At 48.8% G+C, this 27,351-nt stretch overlaps 1 protein-coding gene across 1 annotated transcript in view; it reads left to right on the top strand.

Annotated features, from left to right (window-relative positions):
- The first annotated feature begins 1,555 nt into the window (after positions 1-1,555).
- SLC7A14 (solute carrier family 7 member 14) overlaps positions 1,556-27,351 on the top strand; it is a 34,247-nt gene continuing 8,451 nt past the window's right edge. The window contains exons 1-6 of the mRNA XM_056359152.1: positions 1,556-1,694; positions 15,814-16,213; positions 22,473-22,709; positions 23,455-23,672; positions 25,613-25,759; positions 26,863-27,071. Coding sequence (XP_056215127.1) covers positions 15,910-16,213; positions 22,473-22,709; positions 23,455-23,672; positions 25,613-25,759; positions 26,863-27,071 — 1,115 coding nt within the window. The 5' untranslated portion in view covers positions 1,556-1,694; positions 15,814-15,909. The remainder of the gene's footprint in view (positions 1,695-15,813; positions 16,214-22,472; positions 22,710-23,454; positions 23,673-25,612; positions 25,760-26,862; positions 27,072-27,351) is intronic.

Here is a 27,351-nt window from a genome sequence, read left to right as displayed (position 1 = left end):
TGGGGGAAGCCAGTGAATGAGAAGAGAAACAACAACCAAATGGGAAGCATGGGTACTACAGACAGGGACAGGAGAGCAGCTGCAGCTCACAGTGTTGCTGTCAGACAATCAAAGAATAAGGAAAAGCATAAAAACAGGGTTTCAAAACTGCTGGTTGTGAGGGGGGTAATCAGCTGGCTGCACTTTGGCTCCAGCAAGGCTTTTTCTGCTGTGTGCTGTACGGTGTGATGTGTGCTGGCAAGAGTGGCAGGAAGGGAATGGAGCATCGTGTCATCCTGTGATGACACCTTCTGCTGACCAGCAGTAACCTGGAAGAGGTGTTTTCTATTCTTTTTCAGGAAGAGAAGGGCTGCAAAAAACCTGCTGTGAAGGAGGGAAGACAGGGAAGTAAAGCTAAGCTGGAGAGAGGAAAGAATCTGGTAAGAAACTGGGAAAATGATGGTGCTCATCTGGAAAGCCACAAAAAATACCACAGAAATCAAGGCTGGAGAGGAAATCAGAGATGACATTATCCTGCCCAGAGACAGGAGCATGGACATCCTGGCCAGGTTTATCTGTGCAGTGTTGCTGTCTGCGTGTCCCCAGAAGGTCACTGCCACTGATGCAGTTCCTGTCGGGGTCACTCACATTAGGCAAACATTGGCTTCCCAAACTGCACTGAAACCGAAGGACCACGCGTTTCATTTTTACCAAAAGTCAACAAACACTTATTTCAGCATTTAGAGAATGAATAGCTTCTGTCCACTCAAGGCACACCCCACACCCCACGTCTGGGGATGGGTCCTGTCAGAAGTGACAGCACAAAGCTGTAATGGAGACTGGAATCTGACCCTCGCCAGACATCACTGGAGACAAAATCATTTTGGGTTCGGAATCAAAATGGTCCAGATATAGATACAGAGAGGGAGTGTTTCTAGAGGGAACCCCATAGCAAGAATCAGGAAATAAAAATGCAGTAAGGAATAATCTTGCACATGAATTCCAGTTATCTTCAGAAGCAGCTATGGATATAAAAGATAAATTATATCCTGCACCTGATACCTAACTCTTCCCAGCCCGGCCATGCAGAGGGCTGGACAAGACGGCATGCTGCAATACAGGATGCATCCTAGCAGTCCTAATTCTGCCCGTTCCGGGGTGACAGCATCAGCACCCAAACCTCACAGTGCGGCTCAGGGAGAAGACAAGGGGGAGGGGGGTGTCCCACCCTCTGTCCCGGGGGTGAGGAAACCCCTGCTCCGGAGCAGACAGCCAGGGGAGTTATTTTTCAGCAGCCAGCCAATTCGCAGGAGGCCCCCGGCAGCCGTGAGGACACTCGGGCAGGGAGCGCGCACTCGGTGCGTGGGGAGGGGGCGGTGGTGGCGCAGCCCCGCGCGGGGAGGTCCCCCGGGCCCGGCCCGGCTCGCCCGGTGGGTATCGCCGGGCGGTCACATGCGGCAGGCGGGGAGAACGCGGAGAGGGGGAAGCGCTGAATAATTGAGGAGCTGCAGCGCCCTCCTCCCTCCCTCCCTCCCTCCCTCCCTCCTCCCTCGCTCCATCCCTCCCTCCGCCCTGCGTGCGCGGCCGGGAGCCGGGGTCGGCGGTGCCCAGCGCAGCCCCCCCGCGCCGGCTGCAGCAGCGCAGCCGCCCCCGCCGGGGTGCGCGCCCGCGGCGGCTCCGCAGCATCGCCCGCCCGCTGCCCTCCGCGCCCGGCGGTGAGTGCCCGCGCCCCGGCGGGGAAGGGAAAGGGAGGGAGGCAGGGCGCGGGGGGGAAGGCGCTCCCCACGCTGCCACCCTCCTGCCCGGGGGGAGCCGCTCGGGGTGCGGGGGCCCGGCTGCGAGCCCGGGGGAGGGCTGGCCCGGCGCCCCGCGGGGGAGGGCGGCGCGGCCCCCTCTCTGCCCGCACACGGGGCCGGCTGCTGCCCCGCTCGGGGCCGCCGCAGCGAGGGGAAGCACCCCGGCCGCTCCGGGCCGCGGGGGAGGGACTCCGGCCCGCTTGGGCACCCCCTTGTCCCGGCCGGGCTGCGGCTCCGTGTTTACAAAGTGTCGGGGCACTCACCGGAGGAGGTGGGGGGGGGGGGGGGGGGGGAAGGGGGAGCGTCGGGGGTGACAGCAGGGGATTGATAGGAAACGGGGGGAAACAGAGTGCGAGGAGAAATGCCGGGTGGCCTGAGCGGGCGACAGCTCTCGCTACAGGTCACCGCCGGCGCACGTGAGGGGCAGGCGGGGGGCTGCGGGCAGGGGCAGCAGCCGAGGGGCAGGGGCAGCAGCCGAGGGGCAGAAGCCCAGGGGCAGGCCGGAGCCGGGCAGAGCCGGGCGGGCGCTGTCCGCGGTGCTGAAGCCCCGACGGGGCGGCCCTGGCCCCCGCCGAGCCCCCCGCCCCCCGGGCCGCGTCTGGCCCACGCACACGGACCCGATTTACGGCTCCGTCCTCCCGCCGGCGCCTGCAAAACTCCCTCTGACTTGCAGGCTGGCAATGGAGTTAGCTTCCTTTTTACGTCACCCCCGACTCAGTGCTGTTTATCGATTCCACACGGGTATTTTTGAGCTGCCTAATACCAACCGTCTGCCTGCCTCAGCCCCGGGTAGGTGTGCTTCAGCATCACTGTATTGAAAAACCTAATCTCTTTTCTCGGAATTGCTTTCCAGCCTAGGTTTTGTGGCCTATTAAATGCTGGTTTATACAGATTGACTTAGTGCCTTTCTGTCACAGGCTGTACTGAGAGCGCTCTAAAATATAGGGCTTCCTAAATCAACACAGACTCTGGGGAGGAGGAGGAAGCAGTATTACTCCGGTCAACCCCAGAGAAGACTTTTGGCTCAAAAGGGCCATGTCTGATTTAATCTAGCATATTAACTAATGAATCCTCCCAGTGTCCCTAAGTAGTAGGCAAGTGCATTTTAGCACGCCAAGGCATTTGTTTAATTGCCCAAAAACTGTCATGAGACTGAAAGTCTGATTGCTGAAGATATTTACATGTGTTCATTTTATTGGTACACATTGCTAAGGCGTATGACTTACCGTAGTTGAACAACATACTGCAAACAAACAAAAAAACCAGCCAAAACCAACACTAGGGCGAAGTCACCTAGATTAAAATAATTATCTGTTTTGAAAACGTACTGCTACGTGGGGAGCCTTTGTTGCTTGAGAACAGAGAAATGAGGGGTTCTTGCAGAGATCCAAGACTCAAGCACTATTCCCCTTTTTCATCTGTCAAAGGTGCTGAACTTTGCCAACAAAACAGAGACTGATGAGTAGCATGTGTGTAGTAGTAGGATGATGACAAAGAATCTTGGGTCCTCTCAAAGTAAAGTCAAATGTACAGCACATATCTGAGAAGACAGAAAGGAGGCAATATCTGAGATAGGACAAGACAGAGGGGGAAAAAAAGCCTTGTTCAATTGCTGCTTAGTAAGGGGAAATGTGGGAAGGAAATTCTGTCTCAGGCCTTGGAAACTGAGACTGCTAGGAATACAGTAGACATCAACAAAAATGACAATAAAATTTAAATTAAAAAAAAGCAAAAGCCTGTCAAGGACCAGAGAAGGGCCCTTTCAGTGGAGGAACTACAGCACCTGAGCAACTCACTTCATTAAAATTAAGGGTGGGAGGTGACTCAATTCTTGAATCTAAGAGCCTCTACCGAAAGAAATTACTAGGCACTAACTTATTCCTCCGTCTGCCAAAGAAAGGCACAACATGAACTAGTGCCGAGATGCTAAAGCCAAAACATTCTGATTTAAGTGAGGGATCACATTTTTGAACAGTGGAGGGCTGATGACCTGATGAAGGAGCTATCAGAAAACCTGCTGGATTCTCCATCTGTTTATGTCAAGACTTGATGTCCTCCCAAAAGATGCAGCTTAGCCAAAGCAAGTCATGGGGCTCCCTGCAGGAGTAATTGCCTGGAATCTAATGGCCTGCAATTCAGACAAAATGAACTTGGTGGACTTAAAGGTACCTTTGATCCTTAATTCCCTAAGTTAGGCACAGGGATGTACAACTTTGCTCCCAGGTACCCCAGCCTCCCCTCTAGACAAGTACAACATTCCCAGCAGGTGGGATATCTGGCCACATACCGAAAGCAGAACAAATGAATGACCAACCTATATTTTGAATCCCCCAGTTTTCCAACTTGTTTCAGTAATTAACTCTCCCTACAAAGAGTATCTTTCTTTGTGCATATTGTGTAAATTGAAGCAATTTAAAACACAAATCATTCTCCTTAGGGAGTCAGTGACAACTCCCAAGTCAAGATGGATCTTACTTTTCTCTAATTTTTAGGATCATATGATGAAAATTCATTCTTTGTGGAACTTCAGAGGCTCACATGGGATCATATCAGATAGGATTCCAGCTCAAAATATTTTAAAGGATATATTTATAGGCTGACTTGACACTACTTCCTTCTTGAATGCAAGACAGACTGTTTTCTCAGTTCTGAAATCATACAAATATAATAAGATTTCATCCATCTTCCCCTGAAAGCAACAGGAATTTTTCTAGAAAATTCAGTGAGAACAGGATAACCTCACAATGGTCAAATTAATAGTTTTCCTGTGAAGCCCTGCAACATTCAAGCAAATAGGACAGCAAGAACTTACAAAATGTAAATACAATCCTAGGCTCTTCGTGGGAAGGAAAAGAAAAAGAAGAAAAAAAAGAGGATAACAGAATAGTCTGTAACAGAATCTACTTAGTCTGTCAGACTTCTCAACCCTCAAATAATCAAAACATTGCTTTCAGAGCACCTGAGCTATTAAGAGCATCATAATGTATAAGTCTGAGCAACATGTTGTTGTTTGGATTATTAAGACATTTTAATAATAGGAATGTAAGAGTGTTAAAAAGAATCAGATACTTCTTCATCCATGTGAGGTAGTGGGATCCCTTTGCCCCACAAAAAGGCATTAGCAGATGGGTAGCATTTGTCTTTTTTCACATCAGTTAAAAAAAAAATAAAAAAATCAGTCACAGATTGGTGCTCTCTACAAAGCCATGGTTCAGCCTGAACTTGTCACTCTTGTGAGAGACAGTAGAGCTAGGGATGCAGAAGGATCAGAGTCGAGAAATATAGTAGACGTTTTAAAGCTACTTCCTATGAATATGAAAACCTGGCCAGAGTCTCACCTCGTTTCAGGGTGAGTCTGCTTAACTCGTTGAACCACCCACAGTGTAAATGGAAAGATTCTAACTCAGATTCATGAGCCACAGAGATTCCTAAAACATTTTTCACTTACAAGCGATGAGATGTAGCTAAGCTGCTGTTGTCAACTGGAAACTGCCTTCTAGTACTGAGCAATTTTTCTTTTGTACATGTTTCCTTGGCTCATGGAATAGCAGCCCTGCCTCCAGACTATGCGGTCATCGGCGCAGGGCTGGGCTCCAGCTAGCATTGACTCGGCCACCACAGCCCATCCCTTTCTGTCACCAGGCTGGAACATCGCTAGGAGAAAACTATTTTTTCCCACAATAAAACTGTCAGAGTGAAGCCCAGGCGCTTATGAAACAAAACCAGTGAGGTGGAGGCACACAGCACGTGACTCTATTGTTTCTGTTCCTCTGCGTGGTGACTGTATCAATAATTTACTGAAAGACATGACACCATAAATTAAATCCACCCGGCAGGTGAAGAGAAGAAGAGCTTCTGTAGCACAGGTCTTTCAAGCACCATGTCCTAATTCTGAGAGGACAGAGTTAAAGGATCAGGTGTTTTGCTGTCTATAGGGAAATGGGTTACCCCACAAGTGTCCATGGGGGTATCTATGTCGAAACTTTAGCTAAATGTCTATAAAACCAAATGTGTGGGTTGGAGGGCAGCCCCTCTCAGCAGCCATTGACTCTTGCCTGTTGGTGACTGTGAGCTAAGTTGGTGCTTTGGTCCGCTCCTCCGGCAGGCTGGGTTTTACTCAACAAAGTTTTTTGAACCTGAGGATGGAGACACCCCTTTGTGCTGAGACACCACTTGCACATCTGGGCACATTCCGCCCACAGCAGCACAATTAAAACTTAGCTTTAAACGCGTGCTTGTGCATTATTGAACCAGGTCTCATTAGGGCCTGTTGAGTGGTACTAAATGAGCAACTGCTCTGTGATGCTCAGCAATGCCAGGGTGGCCTGCAGGTAGGATCTGGACACTCTAGCCTGATAGCGAAAGAAATGAATGCTTCTCCTGGTCATCCTTCATCCTTAGCTGGGAACAGGCAGAGAGCGCTGGTGACAGGTCTCGTGCCACTCCAGCCCCACAGCAAGGCATTGGGGAAGCATCTGGGTACGCCAGTGCCTCCTCTAAGGCACCTGGGCAACAGCAGGTGTGTTCCACTCATTAACTGGCTACGGAAGCAACAGGGACCAGGAGATGTGCAATTAATAACTCGGGTCACCAGCTCTGCGCAAAGTAAATTAAGACAGAAAGAAGCAATATGTCAGGTTCCTTTGGCTGAGAGCTCTGGCACAAAGAACTACAGCGATTATATTTCAGCAACTCTGCTCTTAATTGCATGCAGGCACACCAGTGAAGTTATGCTTGCCAGGCAAGGCAGCACACCATGGGGAGACTCTGCCTACTGTAGCTGGGAGACAAAAAGTGTTGCCTCAGTGAAAAGAGGTTGGGGTTTGGGGTCTCACCAGTAAGGGAGGCTAAGAGCAAGCATGCAAGTAGCTACCAGGGCTTCAATGGCAAGCAAATTTTAAGCTAAAGGTAATCGTGTTGGTTCATGCTGATTCCTTTGCTACACAAAGACATCTCCGGGCACTGTATGTGCATCACTCAGGAATATTATAATACCCTAGGTTTTATGCTATTAGCATTTTTAAAAACATATAATGCTTCATTTAATTCTGCCTCACCAATACCATCCTAGATGCCAATTTAGATATGCATTCGTAACTCACCGAGAAACGTCAAAAAGCCCTCATGCCACAACACCAGGCATTGCTCACACTACACACCACTTAGGTCTTACGCTGCATTTGCCTGACTGATGATGATAAATGACTAAACACAGAAGCTATTCTAAATCATCTTCTTTGATCAACTTGAGCTCACATTACTCATATAATCAGTTGTGTTGAAATGCAAGAAGATTGCTCATGTGAAGCAAGGATTATTTGTCCTAGTGAATAATAAGAATAAGCAGCCAAACATGTAATAAAAGCAGCAGGAGCTGCTATTTGCTTCCTTGAAGTGTGTTGAATCTACCTCACTTCTGTTGAGGAATTCAGTGACACAGGCTACAACCAGCCAAATTACCCCGCAGCTCTGGGCTCCCTTTTTGATATGCAAAAAAAATCCCCATTGATTTGCATATACTACTATTGCTTCTTCTGGAGCCTTTTGTAGGCTGGGGATTGAAGTATGTGTCTTTCCAGCTTCTTCTAAGGAAAGTAGTTCTTTGAGAACCTCTCCTGCATTCATTAGCTGATAGCCAAATCGTGGAAGTGGGGCAGCCAGGCATAATCAATTACATTTGTATAACCGCTGATGGAACACGATAACTAATTAATGAGACCATGTGCACACACAAAAGAGAAATGCATTCGAAACCCGGCAAAGGCTGAACCGTGTTTGTAAGCCTGATGTGTTTACAGTGTAAAAGACCAATTCAGGCTCCTACTAAATTATTACAGAAAGCCGGAAAGGCCGCTGGTGAGTGCGAGTCAGCATTGAGAGGGGGAAACAGTTTCTTAGTGGGGAATGAAGGAATTCTATAAAATCAGTAATCTTCAAAATGGAAAGTAGAGGCTTAAAAACAGTGAATTTTGAGATCCTCTTTTGATACACAGGTAATTTCGCTCCCCCCCCCCCCCCAGTTTGGACAACAAAGCCAAAAGTGTTAAATTGGCATTTTACTGAAAGATTTGTGTTTTTGCCACTGAAATTCAAAATGCTACCCAGAAATGGAATAAGTTGTCATAATGATGCATCAGCCAGACTCTCACAACAGTAAAAATCCATTCTGTATAGAGAGCCTCACACATTAATAAATAAACTATTCTGTGAATTATGTCAAATGAAAACAGCTTTCATGGCTGGCCTGGAGCAAACCATAATGACTTTCATTCTGCGATGTAAAAGTATAGATCCACAGAGGAAAGAAAAAGGAAGCACAACCCAGTAATTACAGAGATTTCCTCCTGCATGTTGTTAAAGCAAAGACAGTTTTTAAATGAGTATTCTAGAAGAGACCGTCTGGTATCCCGGGTCTAAACATTTCAGTGATACAAAGGCAGCCTTTGTCCACTCTGACAGTGAGATTCATTACAGAAAATGTGTATCTCATCAAAGCAGTAATTACTGGAAGTATAATCCGCTACCCCAAAATAGGAAAAAGCCCAGAGTTGCAGGCACAAGGCTGCAACCACCCTGCTGATGCCAGCAGCAATCATACTGCCAGAACAACATATACCTAGCACTGCAGACAGGCAGCTCCCTACGACCTGGAGAAGACACCATACTATCAGGAAAATGCTTTTTCCTCTTGTGACAGCTCAGGCTCTGGAGCTGCTACCACCAAAACCAGAGGGAAGGTTGCAGGAGTATGTGCCAGCATATGCAACAAATCTCAATTCCCAGGCACCAGGCTTGCAGTGTTTCAAATGTCTGAATTTCAGAGGTCAACAGTCCTTGAAACAGCCTGAGCAGCCAGACCTGGGAGCTGAAACTTCCTTTAGGAGTTTCAGGTGTTTGACACTGCTGTGGCTCACGCCTGCAGGAGGGTGTGGGACACTGTGTCCCATAGCCATTGGCATTGGTATCAACATCTGCACTTCAAATGCAAAACGAGGGTTTGAAGGTACATAGAGCCACAAGGGTCCTTCTGCAGATGACCATGGACAGGTACAAAAGCAATATGGGTTTCAACAAGGCACAGCTCGGGGAGTGATAATAGTTTTTAGTGTGATTTCTCTTCCACTCCCTTCGAGAACCCAACTGAATTAACCACTCAGGCACTTCTGTAAGACAGCTACTTTCTCCATTTTACTGATGGAAGAACAAATTTACTAATTTCGTGTGGTTTCATCACTCTGTCAGAGGGAGGCTGTCAGAGCAGTTACAAGAAGTTCCTGGTTCCCCATCTCCCTGCTCAACTCACCCATCTATTGATTAGTCATTTCCCTGCATTAGCAGTATTGTTACATTTTTAAAGGCTTTTACTTTGCCATCTCAAGACAACAATGACAAACCAGACCTTTTTGAAAATGTGCAAATTGATTATACCTCTTTCTCTGCAATTCTTCCCCCCGCCCCCCCCCTTCTGCTGATTAAATAGCTTTTTTTCCAAACACAAATGGAGCACTTCATGCATATTGCATTACTTACAGCTCGGCACTCACAGACTGTTTGTTGTAAGTGCCTTGCACTCAGTCCTGTGCCACTCTGCACCACAAGGAATCACTGGTACCCATACAAAAAGGGCAGAAAACAGCGGAAAGCCAAAGTGCCAGGCGTTGGACTGTCTTCTACAGGTGCAAGGGAGGAGGGCAGCAGAAAACCTGGTGTCTTGGGAGGGGATTTACTGTCTAAGGGGAGGGGATGCGGCTGCAGGGATGCAACAGGACAACAGGAAACGGCCTCAAGTTGTGCCAGGGGAGGTTTAGATTGGATATTAGGAAAAACTTGTTCATTGAAAGGCTGGTCAAGCATTGGAACAGGCTGCCCAGGGAGGCGTGGAATCACCATCCCTGGAGGTGTTTAAAAAACACATTGATGTGGTACTTAGGAATACAGTTTAGCCGTGGACTTGGCAGTCCTGGGTTAACAGTTGGACTTGATGATCTCAAAAGTCTTTTTCAACTTAAATAATCTCAAAAGGGCAAATGGTGCATTTTGGTTTCCATCACCTGCAGGCTATAAGAGCTATAGGCGCTACCTCCAAACACATCCTGCCTCTAGGAAGGAAGAAAACACTGATCCCTCCAGCCTAAGAGCTATTTGTCACTAGCCTGATGCTCCAGAGGATCCCAAGGGACCCTGTCAGCCTGGACTAACTGCTTCTGAGGTTGACATGTAATTAACCCTGGCAAAGTTTAGAACCCAATATCAAGGGATCTGCTGGCCTTCACCATGACCAGCTCCGATTTCACCTCCGAATGTGTTACTTCAGGTCCCACCTATTCTGCATCCAGGCAAGAAGATGGACACTCAGCCACCTAAACATCCTCACTGCTCACCTGCCTGGACACACTGCCCAAAGATCAATGCTCAAATACTGAATTAGCTATTTAGTTTTGGAAATGGGACCCACCAGCTGCAAGGCAAAAAGGAGCATTGACATCTCACCCATCCTTCCCTCTGCCTTTTCACCCTGATTATTCGGGCAGTCCAGTCTCTCCCCAGAGAGAGCAGTGGTTAAACCAGCACACCATATCACCCCTCTGAAGGCTGGGGAGGGGAAAAAAGGGCAATCTCTATGTACCTGCTAATTATTTTACTGGATTACACATCTATGGTCTTTTGACTCTTGCACTAGAGACTAGAATACGAAGTTTGAGGACTCCTGGGTGCTGGCACTGCATCTGTGGCACCCTTGCCTTATGTTTTGGTCAAATTAAATATTTCTTATTTTATTTTGCTTATTTGTCAAAAGCAGGTAATGATGTTTAGACACCTCTACAGCAGAGCTAACATTGGTAAAGCACTTAATGTAACACAGGTGGAAGTAACATAGGAAAGTGCTGTTCAATCTCTCCACTCCCACGTTGCTATGAAGACACACACAAAATATCCATGAACCCATTTTTTTAGTGGATGCAACATACAAAGTTGGTCTTAAACCTGAAATATATTACTAGTTTAATTTAGCCAGCATTTTAATTTAAGTTAACCACAGCTCCACTTGAATTGCTCAAGCAGAAGTAAAAATGGAAAGATTAAAAATAAAAAGAGCCCAAATTTAACAGCAAAGGCACAAGGCCAGCTTACTGAAGCTGGACCCACGTGAGCAGCGCCGGGACTGGCAGGGACCAGTCCTCGCTCTCGGCTCTGTGCCTGGCTTTTAAATCCCTTTAAGGAGGGCCGATGATGGAGGTAGAGCCAGCTTTTACAGTGGCAGCCCAGCTGGGGATCAACACTGCAAAAACAAACATATAAAACTCCAAATCAAATTGCATTTGTAATGAAAACATTGCCATGGCGAGCGGCCCCGGCAGAAGGCATCCCTCTGGTTGGCGGCCACCAGAGCTGCTGCCTGACTCCTGCTGCGCCGCATCGCGCCGCTGACGTCATTCCTCTCCCTGCTGTAGGAGCAGTAATGAAATTCAGTATCTTGTGTCTCTTCCTGCACTCGCCTCACCCTTACCAAGGTAGTAATTAAAAGAAAACGAGGAGGGGGAGCAGGGATGTCAGGCTAGCATGTTTCCTCCCCTTTCTCTTGTCCTTCATCTGGGATTGCAGCAGGTTTGCTGGCAGCAGCCACCCCTCGCATCACCCCGAGCCACCCCTCACATCACCCCGAGCCTTTGGGGCTCCCTTTTCCCAGGGGCGATGCTGCAGCCCAGCTTGGCATGCAGCCCCCACACGGAGCGAGGAGGGGCTCGGGGGGGCTGTTGCTCCTGCACTATAAGCATCTGTGTGACTGTTTCTGATGTCCACAGCAGGCACCACCTCAGCGTTTGATAGGAACCTGCTTTGATCCTGCATTTCTGGGGCACATCTCCCCTGGGCAAGGAGGAAAGGCTTTCCCCATAACACCCCCTGCAGCAAGGTGGGCGCTGCTGTCCTGCATGCTGGGGCCAGAACCACACTGGCCCAGCTGCTGCTGGGGCATCAGCAAGTTTCTGTAATAATTACTTCTGAGCCGTGAAAACCGAAGAAATCCAACCTTTTCCTCTTAATGAGTACCCCTGTCTGGCTTTCCATCAATACACCAACAGGAGCTCTGTTTTTTCATTTATCATCATTGATGTTCTGTTTCTGTTCCCAGTATTTTTTAATAGAGGTCTTTGCTTAAAGGATACCCCTATGGACTCCTGGACAGAGGGGAGTCATTAACAGACAAATCAAATAAGCCATCCCAAAGCACAGACTAGGTAGGGGAAGCTCGCCTGGGGAAGCTGGAGCTGTGGGGGTGATGAGGATCCGTGATGCTGGGGGGCACTGTGCTGCATCTCACCAGCATGGGGCCACCAGCAGGAAAGAGCTTTACATCAGGAAGAATTCAGCGCCAACCCAGACGCTAAGGAAGATCCGTGCCTGTAGATACCTAGGCCTCTCCTTCTGACTTGATTGCTGTTTTAGTTAATTTACCCTAATGAAGAAGAGTGTTGCGGTACAAACAGCGGTTGCTAACAAGCACGTGGTGGCAGCAGCCAGCATCAGCTGGGGAGCACCAACCCAGGCTGCCTGGCGATGGAGAGCTGCACAGCTCCAAAACCCACCCGCAGCTCCCCGAGTCAGGCTCACCCCCTCCAAGCCACAGCTCCCTTCATCTTCCCAGGTTTACAATGAGGAGAACAAATACAAACCCACAAGTAAAAATTCCCTTTCCTTCCCACCGTGCGCTTCCAGCCAGCCAGGGCAAGCGGAGCAGAGCAGGAGTGAGCTGGCTGTGCCCCGCGTAAGTGGCTGCCACGCATGAGGTATTTTTTTATGGTTTTAAATGGAGTGAAAGGATGTTTTCCAAGCTACAGAGCACAATATGCTGATCTCACTTAAACATCTGGAATAGTTTCAAATGATTGCTTTATGTGAATATAGTGGCAATTATAGAGTTATTTTGTTTCAGATGTTTTGGAGGTTGTTTTGTTGGTTTCTTTTTTTTTTTTTTTTCTCCTTAGTGACTTAGGAGGGGGCATACAAATTGCAGGAGGACCTGGTCCCAGCCCCAGGCAGCTGGAACAGCTCAGCAGCCTAAATCTGGGCACATCACAGATCCACCAGCCAGTTCCTGCATTAAATTTAAACCATTTAAAATATTTAAGGTTTCTCGTTATTCTAGCAGTTTAACATCCCTGGACAAGGCTGCATGTCTTCCCCTGAAGTTCTTTACAATGCTGATGACAAAGTAATTTCTGTACCCTGATGTGCCTTGCAAGTGAACAGGGCTGTCTAGATCAGTCAGGCTCAACTCTCTTTGGTTTAGGGGACACACTAATTTTTCCAGGGTGGATGTGGATCCCTCCAGCAAGACCTGAGCATATGCCACCCTTCCCAACTCCTTCATCAGCCACTCATGGGCACCGCAGACAAGATTATTAAAAACTGCTGATATCAAACCACATCAGCCCCAACCCCCTTAACACACAGGCACGTCTTCCCATGCCAAAGCACAAAGCTGGGGATGGGACCAAGGACCAGCCTGCAGCCTCAGCACCTCCATCCCACACCATCCTGCATCTTCTAGTAGCTTCTGTGATGAGACAGCCTTCAGAAAAGCAAATGGAATGGTATAAAAACATCAAGAGACACAAATCAGCTCTTCCCAGTGTTCATCTCTTCCCATAGTTAATCCACCACTTTTATTTGAGGTTGGTCCCACCTCTTGATTCTCAGCATGCTTTTCCTTACAAGACTTCAGAGCTGGCTCTTCAGTATTTATTATTTTCACTTTGCAGCAGGTTTTTGGCAGGAGTAAACCAAAGACGGGTTCACTTAGGAAAGGCGTTTTCTTACAGCACTAAGTATGCAAGAACATTGTGCTGAGATAGGAACATCCAAGTTGTAACAGTTCAAAACCAGACAGATGTCTGCCCTGTTTCTTGGCTAGTTTAAGTCAGTTTGGCACAAACCTAATTATAGTAACCTGAGTCTTTCACGTTCACCTAGAAGCATTCACAAAGTCCAAGAACAACAATTAAACAAAGGATGGGAAGTGGTTGGGTGAAGCAGAGCATGACCTCTTTGCCAGCCCGTGCTTCAGAGATGCTGTGCTTTCGATAAAAGGAAGATGAATTTTGGGTGGTTATCACTTTTCCTAGAGAATTTATTTTCCCCATGGCTGAAACACTGCCCTGGCAAAGCAGAGCCACCCTGGAGGTGCCAGCACATGTACACACTGCCCCAAGGACTGCGCTGCTTCATCCCCGCTGGCGCAGACCCACCGAGCTCTGGCCCAGCTGCCCCTTCCAACACAAACTTTTATTTCAACCAGAAAGCAGAACCTAACCTGAGATCCCACCATGCCACAAACCAGCTGACTCCTTGAGCAACCCAAAAGCCAAACCCAGTTTGTATTCTCAACCCAAAGATGTACGTATGCAGTAACAGGTTTTCCTTATTATTATTCCTTGTTAGAACATCCAGCCTTTCAGCTTCTGGTTGCTCAAGGTAAAAAACGAGCACAATTTGAACTGTGATCAACCAAAACATGAAATGAATGCTGTGTTTTATTTAATAAACTCCAGCCACACAAGGCTGCCTGACAGACACAATGTAATTTGTTTTGGATGTAAAGATGGAAAAATAATTGTTTTGTCATCAGGGCAATTAAAAGAATATTTCTGTAATAACAGGAAAGGAGCTGCCTGGTTAAAATTAATATTAATAAACTATGTTACCTGTTCCTTTATCTTAACATGCAGAGATTGTCAATTCTTGTTATTTTGCTCAAAATCAAGAGGTCATCACTTGTCACTAGGAAGTCACTGCTGCTGGTATCAGCAGCTCGCCTGAGAACTACACCGTTTGCTGAAGAACAGCAAAAAGGGAGGGGGGGAAGCAGCAGCAGGCAAGTAGTTCTTGAGAATATGGCTTAGAATGAAAAAGCACAGAGAAAGAGAAAACCAAGATATTTTCATATTTTTAAGACAACCCTAGAGCAGATGGGTTCAGGCAGGAGGATTCAGAAGTATTTAAAAACGGCTGCAGCTGGCTATGCTGTCGGCCACTGGCTCTCGAGGGGCTGCGGCACTGCTGCCGCCGCGCTCCTGTCCTGGCTCGCCCTAGCTATGCAGAAGCCAGACCCCAAAGCGTGTTGCCATTACATCATAAAAAACACATTTCTTAATTGGAAAAAAAAAAAAGTTCCTAAAATGTATTCCAATGACTACAAAAATGAAGCGATAAATTGAATGAAGAAACCACTCCAAGGGCTCATTTAACCCACACAATTCACTGGGACCTGAACAAGCAGCACCTTTAAAAACTTTCTCCTGCAGGGTTCACCAGGATGATGGCAGCATCCAAAAATTAAAAACAATCATTTCAGAAGTTTATTCTTACAGCTCCCTGGCTATAGCACCAAAATAAACAACAAAAAAAATTATCACCTGTCCTTGTAAGGGCCAATCCATGGTGATCACAGCCCATAGCCAGGCACAGCCTGGCAGCGATCTCAACACACTGGATATAGGAGTGGAGCTAAGGTCCCAGATTTTTTACAGCGCAGGTGGAGCACAGTGATGTCCCACAGAAGGTCCCTGCATGGCCCAGCACAGTGATGGTGGGCTGACACGCAATGCCAGTGGGAGCATCCCTGCTGCTGGAACATGCTGTGATGGTGCTGAGCTTGGAGTTGGGCTTGGTCTCCACAAGGGCCCAATGTGCCACGGTGGCCACCAACACCTCACTGTTATACATAGCCATCATCGCTTTTGGTAGCACTTGAAGGGTGTCATCTTCTTGCTCCTTATGGGGCTGTGTTTACTGGGGCTAAAACCACACAGACAAACAAAGGGGGGCAGAGCATCTCTGTTGTATAAAACAATTGGGATGGACAAAAATTTCTCCAGAGCAGCAGCACTGGAGAAGGCAAAGCTCCCCTTGGCTACCAGGGCTCACCCAGCACTGGGATCCAGCCAGAAACTGGCTCAGGTGCCCTTTCCAGTTCCTCCACATGGAACACATCCCTCTTTGCTATTGCAGTTAAAAACTGTGTGCCCCTCTTTTGCAGCCAGGCCACCAGCGCAGGAGGGAGATGCAGCCGCAGCCCTGAGTGGGTGCTGCCAAAGCCATCTGTGACCCACCTCCACGGAGCCCAGCACCAGCCATGAGCAGCTTCTTCTCACGCCTGGACCCACGGCGGGTGCCCTGGGGGGTGGCGGGCCATGCCCTGCGTGCCCGCATCCTGCGCACCAAGCCCGTGGAGTCGATGCTGGAGGGCACGGGGACCACGGCTGCCCAGGGCACCCGGCTGGCCAAGGTCCTCACCACCCTTGACCTCATCTCCCTTGGCGTCGGGAGCTGCGTGGGCACCGGCATGTACGTGGTGTCCGGCCTGGTGGCCAAGGAGATGGCGGGGCCCGGGGTCATCGTTTCTTTCATCATCGCTGCTGTTGCCTCCATCTTGTCAGGTGAGTCATGTGGGTGGAGTTTGAGTAATGGGCCATCTCGTGCATCCTCTGGCTCCATTCATGGGTAAACACCTGGCAGGACCCACGCTCAGCAGCAGAAGCTACAAGAAAGTAACAACTTCTCCATAGACTAAAAATCCCTTTCACACTGGGCTTACCCAGCTGATGGGGTGCACTGTCCCTCGTTGCCCTAGTATCAGACCAAACCTTGTACTGGGAGCCACCAACCCAAGCATAATGACCCCAAAGAGCTGCTGATGGCTTCCCCACGGATGGAGCCTGTGGTCAATGTATTTTGAAACAGTTGAGAGTTTGGCAGACGGAGCCCCAGGCAAAGAGCACGGCCAAGCCACAGCACTGGAGCAAGAGCAAACGTGGCTTGTGGGAAACCCTGTTTTGACAGGAAAGATGCCGGTGGCTTGGGGAGCGCCAGGGCCGGCTTCTTCTCTTGTGACGTTGCTGACAGTTACAAGATTCCTCAATTAGTTTTGGAGTTGATTTTATTGGCTCCTATTCATGCAGGATCGCTCTCTGAATTTCCAAACAAAAGTCCCAACAAACAAAAGTGGAGAGAGGAATTATGTATTTTAGTGAAAAGCTGGTGAATTCCATCTCCTCCGTAGGAACCCAGCTGAGCATATGGCTCAAGCTGTGGTTTCCACATGAAGCCAGTACTGCTGGCATTTGTCCTTTCCAGATCAGTGCTAACACGGTGCTGTGATGTTCCTGCTCTCCCTGCTCGGAGGACTTTGCATGCTGTGTCAGTCTGGTATCCAGCTTTTATCCGTGGGCTGGATAAGAAAACTTGAGTAAATGGCAAAGGGCTTTGATAGACAACAGGAACAGCAAACACTGCTAAATGACCCAGCTCAGCCTTCCAGGTCTCTGGATTTTTGTAGGAGGAGGTGGAAGCACATCATGCTCTCTCCATAGAGGTTGCAGTGCTACTCCATGGAGCACCTCCATGGAGATCCTGCCAAAACATGTGCAAGTTTGAGCCTCCAAAACCCCTGCAGCCCAGAGGCACAGCCCTGGCACAGCACGAGGATGGGCCACACTCTCCAAAGCTGTGCCAGGGAAAGAGCCCAGTGATGCTGGCTGGGGACAGCCACACAGGCTGCCCTGCCTCCCTGTTCCTTAGTTGAACACCAGGCTGACAAGGCTGCTTGGACACATTCTACCACTGATTCAGCCCAGAACAAGAGCTGAGCAGGCGCAATAAGATCCAACGGTTATTTGAGATCCTAACACAACAGATGAAGCAAAACGTCCATTTTTAAACTGAGGCGGTAGATAGCATTAGTGACTATCCTTTCCCACTGCCTGCTTTCTCTCCTCTGCAAGGGTTTTGCTGCCCGTGATGCAAACCAAGAGCAAACGGAGCTTGGGTGGGTCTCATCTAACAAAAACACCCTGTCCTCCAAAAGGGGCTTTTTCACCCCAGACGCGATCCCTGCCCCACAGCAGGGACCTCCTCCTGCCTTCACCCACGGGAGCCTGCGCCGCTTCCCACTCAGCTTTCATCTCGCCTTGCTTTTGTAGTCTTGGGAAAGTGTTTTGCAAGGGATGGGGTATTTTGATAGTCTCTTTGGCTGCTTTCTCGCCTCATCATTGACACTGCTGTTGTTTATAACAGCAACACATTTTTGGCAAGTAAAACCAAGCATGGGTTTGGGAGCTGGATGGGCTATCAGACTCATCAGGGACGTGATCTCAGCTCTCACATCATGGTCACTCCTGGCGTGTGGGGCAATGAGCTTGGGCAAACTTGCACAGACAGGTTTTAAGGAGCTTCTCACAGTTTTAAGGCCAGATGGGACCATTAGATCACTCATTCTCCCTTGGTGCATCACAGATCACCAAATCAGATCCCACTGCCTGCAAAGTGAGCTCAGGAGGGTTTTGGCTTTAAAAAAAAAAAACTTTTCCAGAAAGCAATTTAGCTCCCTTGGGAGATGGCCACGGGGAAGCCCTGCCAGACAGGTCCTGCTGGTGGAGAATCTCTTTGCAGTCTTTAGCCTGGTTTAGGACAGGGCTTTTTTCAGTTTCATCTACCCAACAAATTCCAGTTATGCCTTCCCTAGGTTTAAGCAACATGTGCCTCATCAGGGTACTTACTGACATATTAGAGACATTATAATCAATTAAACTGATAAATTAAGTGAGATCAATCACTGGAAGGCCTTTTATTCAGCTCTCAAACAGAAATGCTTGCCCAACTTCCCTCCACAAAGCCCCCAGCACAGGGGACACCGCAGGCTCCCTCCATCAGCTGTGACTGCTGGCATTCCTCGCTCCCACTCCCAAATCTCACCAAAGCCCTTCCTCAGCAAAAATCAGCAGCTTCCATCTTACCCAGCCCCATTACCTTCTCGACCAGCCACTGCTTCTCCCTTTGGTGATCTCCTTTCCTATACCGTGTTGATCACAGTGTGCAAACCCCTCACTGCCAGCTCAGGCAAGGGTCGGATCCTGCCCCACCATGGTCACCAGTATTGGATAGTTTCCCCCACCACACAAACCCGCAGTCTTTGGTGCCAGGCTGTGCAAGGGAAGAAGAGACTTTCTCTCTCCCATGGGAACAGCTCTGCAACAGCAGAAACTCTTAGCAGGGATTTGAAGCGCCAAGCCATGCCACGTTGGAGCGCATTGCCATACTCTTACCTGGTACCCACGTGGGAGCAGGCTCAGCAGCATCCAGGATGTGATGGAGCAGGGTAGAGCTGAGCACATGCCTCAGGTGCAGCCTGGCTGCAGGATAAGGGCTGGGATGAGGGGCTGCAGCTGATGATGACCTGCTTGGGTGGTGCTGCAGAGAGATAGGAGTCCTTTTTCTAAGGAAACTTTCTTTATTGAGCTGCCTTTTATATATCTGCACACAGTGGTCATGAAACACAGTGCATGGGCTCAGTGGCTTGCTGAAAATAGGATTTTGCTGTACATCTGCCTCAATAAATTGGCTGCTCTTGGTTAACGAAGGACCATCCCTTTGGATTTCTTGTATGGTAGCATGAAATTACTGGCGCTACCTCCAGCGGTGCTGAAAGCCCTCCCCAAAGGCTTGTTTCACCTGAAACGTCACTCACACCGAGCCAGTGCCCTGTGGGATGTCTCATGGTCCCTGTGTGGCCTCATGCCAGGCAGCAGTGGGAGGTCAGCATCCACACCATGGCCACCACTGCACTGGGACACCAAAGCAAAGCAGCAGCCACGAGGGTGCCCCGAGCTGCGGTGCTTGCACCAGGTCCTCGTGCCACCGGTTGTGCTGCCCAGCAGCTGTTGCAGTGCTGGGGTTTGGGGGTTGAAGCCAATGGGGACTTCACGGTCCCTGCCCCGCCGAGGCACTACTCACCAGCAAAAGCCCCCAGCAGGCAGGTCAGGGTGCCCAGTGTGACCCCAAGCCACCGCTAACACAGAAACATCAACACTAATCCTGACATACTGGCACTGTCTGCAAAGCTGCTGGTGACCTCACCTCCTACCTTCAGACAGCATAAACCAGAGAATGGAGAGGTCAATTAAATCTGACAAATGGAGTTTTGTAGATGGGATCTTGGAAGGGACAATGTCATGGACCAAACCACTCAGCTGTGTTTATGTCCTCCTGAATAAGGTCAATAACTATAATTACACCAGTGTAGTGACTGTCAAATCAATTACACAGTATAGCTGATATTCAAGGAAAAGAAATGGTTGTCTGAAAAGATTGCCTTCCACAGCAGCTACTGTGTTGGTTTATTTTCAACAGAAACTTGTGAACACTCTTTACTGGAGGCAAAAAAAGAAATTCATCTCCAAATTCAAAAAGTTATGTTGGGGAGGCTGTGCCTAGCCTCCGCCTGCAGCCCCGGAGCCGAAGCACCAGGAGAGATGCATCTCCCCGGCTGCCAGGGGGTGAGATGCTCGGGCACCAGGGACACCGAGAAGTAACTGGGTAACACAGTTTTGTGTTGCAGTTTTATTAAAACACCACTACCACCACCACCACTAACAATAATAATAGTAAAAATAAAAAATACACTACTGATGCAGCAGAAATTAGTGAGATAAAATCTGTGCCCTAATAAACTATTATTTGCACCCAGATAAAATTTGCACCCAAATAAATTATGATATTAACTTCCTCTTTAAGCAGAGAGGGAAGGGCTGTGAATCAGTTTCTGATGGAGGACTTGCAGCACCGCAAAGCAAAGTGATGTGATTAATGCTACCAAATACATCCACTTGCAGTCAGGGATGGACAGCAGGTCTTGCATCACATGCTATGATAAAAAGCAGTTTATTTTCTTAATATATGCTGATACCTAATGCAAATATCCACAACGTATTGCTGGACCTGATGCACAGTGGAAGATTACTCTTCTGTTCTGGGATCCTAATAGAGTAATTGAAAACACAAACATTTTATACATATTAATGTCTTTGGTCTGCCATTATCATCCTGTATCCTTATCTTGTCATTGGCTAAAAGCAGAGCTGCCTCCAAGAAAGATTATATGATTTTTAAGGCCATCAAAGAGAGAAACTAGATACTTGTCCCTATCAGAGCACCTGTTTCATAAATCATTCAGGTCTCTAGTTATCGGTGAATGTCTTGCCTTTGCTGAGCACATGCATTTTTCATCAGCTTTGAATAATGACTGTCTGTAGGGCTGGATGGTGGGGATGTCTTGCCGCTCCTGCAGTTGGGTCTGCTTTACAGAAATCGAGTTGTGAAGGGTCCTGTTGCAAAGCACTGCCAGCATCGTGCATGCAAGTTAGTGAACGGAATATAAGAAACCTCTAATACCAAGAAAAGAAGCACCACTAAATTCAGCCTAGGGGTTCAATAGTTCTGTGTTTGTGCTGTGTAAAAAACTGCACCTACAGTAAGAGTGGTGACCTTGTAACATTTCTTCTCTCTATACTGAACTGATCACAAATTTGAAGCAATTATTATCTTCTAAATAGAGAATAGCAGCTGATAAAGAACTCCATAATAATTACTGCGTGTTTACACAATGATAATAACAGCCCTAACCCATTAACTCCTATGAGCTGAACAGGGGTCTTTAGGGCAGGGGCTTAATCAGTGCTAAACACGCAGGACACAGCGCGTCGTTCCAGCACTTGTTCTAATATTTGGGTAGTTTACCACTAAGTCCATCAGTTCCTCTTAAATAAAAGCTAATGGTTGTTTTAAGACAACAATGTGTCAGGGTCAGGGTTTTATTGAAAAGTATCCTGACACAGTAAGTACACAAGGAGTTTGGAAAGAAAGTCCACTGAAATCTCCTCCCAAACAGTTCCAGTTAAATACTTCTTGCTTTTCTTCTTCTACAAAGTCAGTTTTGCAAGTGCTCTTCAGAATGGGACTTCTATGTAATATTTTAAAGTGTTAAAATAACTTACATTCTCTATGTAAGATGGCTTCAAACTCCTCTTACAACAGTAGGAATGAGAGCAGTGCCTGGTGCCTGGATCTGCACAGCAATGACCCGAGATAGGCATCTGGAGATTGCACAGCCGGGGCAGGGAGAGGTGTAGCCTTGTGTGAGCCCTCCTGTGGCATCTTGCATGGATCCCATGCAATGACTATAACCATTCCTGACCTCCTTGTGCCCCACGGTGCTTTGGAGAAACCCAAACACTGTTCCCTGGCAGGTCTCACTGTAACCACCTTTGCCTGGCAAACCCCAGGGCTGTGATGGTTTCTGCAGCCAAAAGTGCTGGGAGCTTGTCAAAATACTGATACCACAAACAAAGCATTCGATAAAATCCCAGGAAAAATGGCAAAAATCACATTATGGTGTCACTGTTGGATGGGGAAGGAGAGGTATCTATCACTGTCAAAGCTACTGCAAGGAAACAGGGCCCCAAGGACCGCACCACCGGCGCTGCCCAGTTCTGCTCCCTGTGCATGAATTCCCCCCCAGCTTTGGTTTCTGGGGGCTGCAGCTGGCCATCAGAGGCATGCACCTGTGAGAAGGCTCTTCTACAACAGGCTGTAAAGGTTTGGCTAGTTTGAACTGCGTATCCTCAGGAAAAACAAACAAACAAACAATCACAGCTTCATCTTAATGGGAAAACGGGCTGGTTTTTAAGCCAAGCAACTGGAGAAGGAGGGTCACCATTGCCCCCTGCGATGTCTCTGGGCTCATGATGGTGGCCACAGCCCTAGGTACCCCCTGGCACCTCCAGGCAGGTGGGACCAAGGCAGTTTTACTTTTTCCTTTTCCAAGCACATTTTCCTTATGTTACTTTGTATTTTTCTAAACAGGTGTTTGCTACGCTGAGTTTGGCGTGCGGGTTCCCAAGACCACAGGCTCTGCCTACACCTACAGCTACGTGACAGTGGGGGAGTTCGTGGCGTTCTTCATCGGCTGGAACCTCATCCTGGAGTACCTGATCGGCACGGCTGCGGGTGCCAGCGCCCTCAGCAGCATGTTCGACTCGCTGGCCAACCACACCATCAGCCGCTGGATGATCAACAGCGTTGGGACGTTGAACGGGCTAGGTGCGTCATGCCATGTGTAGCTGCCTGCACTAATTAGGGCCTGAAAAGTAACTGGAAGCTCATAAAAAATCAGACATGAGTATTAAGCTTCATTCATTATTTACCATCCATCTGCCTCTGGTACTTTGCCTTTGCCGTCTGGTTCACAGACAGGATTAAGGGGGATGGGGTACACAATACCTTGGAACCCCGTCGGGATGAGCTGGTGTTTAGCAGAGTAAGCATCCAGAAAAACTAGTCGAATGTCAGAAGCTAACGACAGCATGGGGGCACTTCACCCAGTGCGGGTGCTCTGCTCGGTCCCGGTAAGGCACACGCAGAGCCTTGTTAGAGGGTACAAGCCGGTGCCTGCACTACTCCATGTAGGAACTCAGGGCTCTGGTGGTTCTGTATAACCAGCAGTTCCAGCAATACTTCATAGTTCCTACCAGTAAGGTAAACAGCTAGCTGTCCTGCACCCGTGGCATGAAAACTTACTGTTTAATTAATTTTTAATTACTACTTGGCAGATACATGTTTTGTAAATTGGGACCCGGTCATTTGTTTGCTGCCCTCCCCAGACTCCAAACAGTGTCTTGAGGCATCAAGATTTATCACCTTAATAAAACAATTTGAGCTAGCGGAGGCAGGGGCACCTGGACACCACCTTTGCAATGAGACCGAGCAGTTCTGCCAAGGTCCCCGCAGAGTTTCTGGGGTGCACAGCTGTGGTTGGAGAGTTAGACACCTCTTTTCTCTTACCTAGGGAAAGGAGAGGAGTCGTACCCTGACCTTCTTGCTCTGGTCATTGCTGTCGTCGTCACCATCATCGTGGCCATGGGGGTGAAGAACTCGGTGGGGCTGAACAACGTGCTCAACATCATTAACCTGGCAGTCTGGATCTTCATCATGATTGCCGGTCTCTTCTATGTCAAGGGTGACAACTGGTCTGAAGGGCAATTCCTGCCGTTTGGATGGCCGGGGGTAAGTCCTGGGTGCACGGAGGGACACACAGACCTAAGCGGTGCCACCCAGCTGCCACACACTCGTCTCTGCCCGTGCTATACACACCCTACTTCCACAGCACTCCCCAAATCTCAACCCTGCTAAACCCAGCTGGACTTTGGCCAGGGACCTTCAGCTTCCAGCACTGCAGACTTGGATCCAGACCCCCTCACTCCACCAAACCAAACCCAAGGAGTATGGCAATGCTTTGCCTGTATCTCCTGCCACCTCTTAGAATAAACTTTTCCAAAACGTCCTCCTGGAGAGCCAAACTCCGCGTGGGTCCCTCCCCTAGGAAATGCCGCTCATTGCCGGGCAATGGAGCAAAATGCAGTGGCCACCCGAGACAGGGCGCTCAGGAGGAGCTCGCTCAGCCTCTGCGGAGGGGGAAATACTTGTGTTGGCTGGTTTTCAACAACAATGTTCTCAAGCATTTGTTTTGAGCACTTCATAATGCCACCTGCCAGTACTTATTTTATGGATGTTCCCTCAAAGCTTACTGAGAATTTGGACATATTTGGCTTTTTTAGCTTGCTTGCACTGGTTTTTATCCAAGGATGAACAGAGACTGAAAATATCTCAGCTGGCCTAAACCCAAGATAATTTCTCAGATTTACACTGCTTGACTCCATCGGGGTTTTGTGCAGAAAAATAAGCAAGAAAGTAAAGTAAACCAAGAATCCTGATTATCGAAAGGGTCCCGAGCTGCCATACAGTCCTTGCACCTCCCTTCAGTAAATCAGTAACTCTCTGCCAGGGAACAACAATGAGGAGAGGAGCACTGAGGCTTATTTGAGAGCAGAGGTTGTATTTACCTTTGGATTGTTCTTGGCTTTCTATGCCATACAATAGAAATGGAAAGGAGAAAGTAGAAAATAGCTGTTTTTCTCCAATTCAACTCACCAAATACCTCCTGGCAAAAAAAACCCCATGGTTTTAAAACATACATATCCAAAACACATCAAAACTGATAGGGTCTTCCCATCATTTTCAGCTGCTTGTTCGTCTCCCAAACTGTTTGTAAAAGTAAATTCACCACACCACAGACATGAGCTCCCCAGAAGCATGGGGGATAATTAGAAAAGATAATTACAGGTAGTCCCCCAAAAGAGGTGAGTTTTACTGTGTGCTCCATCAGTAGACAGCTGAGATGACAGGTGTGATGGACACGTGGTACCCAGCTAGCTAGCTAGATGCATGCGAGTGTTTCACAACGGCAAATTAGCTCACTCAGCCACACAGTTTTTACCCTGCTTCAGTGTTTCTTTCATATTAATGTCCTTGCTAATATCGTATGTTTTAAAAAATCGCTTTAAAAAATAACTAAACAGTACAAATAAATCCTCATCCAAGTGCTCCAGCGTGTGCTCCTAACCTGTCGGCAGCTTCCAAGCAAAACAGAAGTTGTTTGGAAAGCGGCACACATCTGACTGTGGCTGCTCTCTTCTGCTTCCTCTGCTAGCGGATCTTGCTGCCACATGAGACATCTGGATAAGATGGAACGTGTAAACATGCTCCAGATCCCTACTAATATATAAACAGATTTGGGGCGGTGAATTGTGAAAGCAAACCTGAAACTGGCTGATTGTCTCCCCTGTTGCCACCAGGATCTCCCAGCAGATCGAGCACCGCGCAGGCACAGGGTCATGGTGCACCATGAGCAAGCTGCAGATGCCTCCAGTGACTCAGACCACACGTTAAAATCTTTTCCCAAGACCAGATCTCTGAGTTGTGGGTGCTCCCAGGGTCTGTCCCTAGGTGGGAATGCCCAGCTCTGTGTGTGCACCCCTGACCTGCCCCTGCTCACCCTTTAGCTCAGGCAAGGCAGAACTGGGCTCCTTCATGTTTTGTGGAGTTCCCCATCCCTGGCTGGGTGCCAGACCCCCTCCTGGCACTCAGGCACTCCATCTTCCACGCAGGTGCTCAAAGGGGCTGCAACGTGTTTCTATGCCTTCATCGGCTTCGACATCATCGCTACCACGGGAGAAGAAGCAAAGAACCCAAACACCTCCATCCCCTACGCCATCACGGCCTCCCTTGTCACATGCTTGACAGCATACGTGTCCGTAAGTACTGGTTATACATACATAAATGTACATAAATATATATTAATGCATATATATATATACACACACATATCTAAAAAATCAGTATCTATACATAGCACGTCCCTTCTGGGCATCTGCGTGGCTCCCCTGCCCCATGAGCCAGGGTGCCAGTCTGACGCTCAGATGCTTGGACAAGGGCCCTTTCTTTGGAGGGAGCCGAGACACCAGCTGTGCTTCGTGTGACCGCACCGTCCTGCCGAGGCTCCCCTCGGCCCCAGCCCAGCCTGTCCCCAGGCTCTGGTCACCCTGCCGAGATCCTTCTGCCGGCTGCAGGGGGGTGATGGCAGCTGGGTTTTGACTGATACCTCATGCCCACCCACACCTATTTTTACATCCAGCCTTGCAGCAACTTTTCTTTGTGTTTTTGGGAAAAGCAGCACTGCCTCTGCTGGAGATATGGGAGAGGGTCCATGTGAAAGGAAGGATGGGCAGGGGTGGCCATGCGAGATATTCAGCTGCTCTGCACCCCAATAAATGCACGCCTGTACTCAGGGATTTTCCCTGTAAAAGAGCAAAATTGAATCACAAAGGAGAAAAAAATTATTGTTGTGATTGTTCCAAAGAAACTCACTCACTGCCTCTCCTGCAGCGTGGTGGGCTCCCCTCGAAACCAGCATCTCTTTGGCTCAGATAGGATCAGGGTGTTGCCCTAAGCAATGCCATCTGGGAGTGTGGGTCTGTCCCATGGGGCGTGTGTGACTCAGGGCAGCACTGTCCCCACACAGGAACATGGCCAGCACGAGCATCCCTAACCCCACCGAGCCCCACAGCCTCCAGCATCACCACTGCAGCAAGGTGCAAGGTGCCACCTTCTTGCCTTTGGATGGCAGAGACCAAGGCCCCGCATTCCCCTGGATTAACCACCCCACAGCAAAGCACGTATGCACCTTACCTCCAGCACTTTATATGCCCTCCGCAGGGGACACAGAGATACAGTCCCAATCAAACATGACATTTTTTGGCTTTCTACCCTTCAGAAGCAGCCCCCGCACCCTGCAGGTCCCCAGCAGCCCCTGGAGCTGCTGCTGACACCTGTGTCCTGCTCCTCTCGCCTCCCCCAGGTGAGCATCATCCTCACGCTGATGGTGCCCTATGATGCCATCGACACTGAGTCTCCACTGATGGAAATGTTTGTGGCCCATGGCTTCCATGCAGCCAAGTTCATCGTTGCCATTGGGTCTGTGGCCGGCCTGACTGTCAGCTTGCTGGGCTCCCTCTTCCCAATGCCCAGAGTCATTTACGCCATGGCTGGTGACGGGTTGCTCTTCAGGTCAGTTGTGCCCCTGCTGGCATTTATTTTTGCCCCCTTGGGACCCAGAGGGGAGGTGTGCTGGGGGGATGGGGTCCGTGCTGTGCCTCGACAGCCCAGTACCGTCACTGCAGGGAGCAGTGGGTGCCCACAGACTCCATGCTTGCAGAATGGGGCATGCACCAAAGCAAAATCCTGGAGGGAGAAAGTCAGGAGTGGCCTATGCAAAAGTGTCTCATTTGGTGCTGGTGCCTAGGGGTCCAGCTCATGAAAGCATGGGTGTTTAATTCAAGAGTTATGT

The sequence above is a fragment of the Falco biarmicus genome, chromosome 13 (assembly GCF_023638135.1).
Source record: "Falco biarmicus isolate bFalBia1 chromosome 13, bFalBia1.pri, whole genome shotgun sequence".
Taxonomy (NCBI): Eukaryota; Metazoa; Chordata; class Aves; order Falconiformes; family Falconidae; genus Falco; species Falco biarmicus.
Note: the sequence above shows the minus strand (reverse complement) of the source record. Positions and strands in the feature narration are given on the sequence as shown.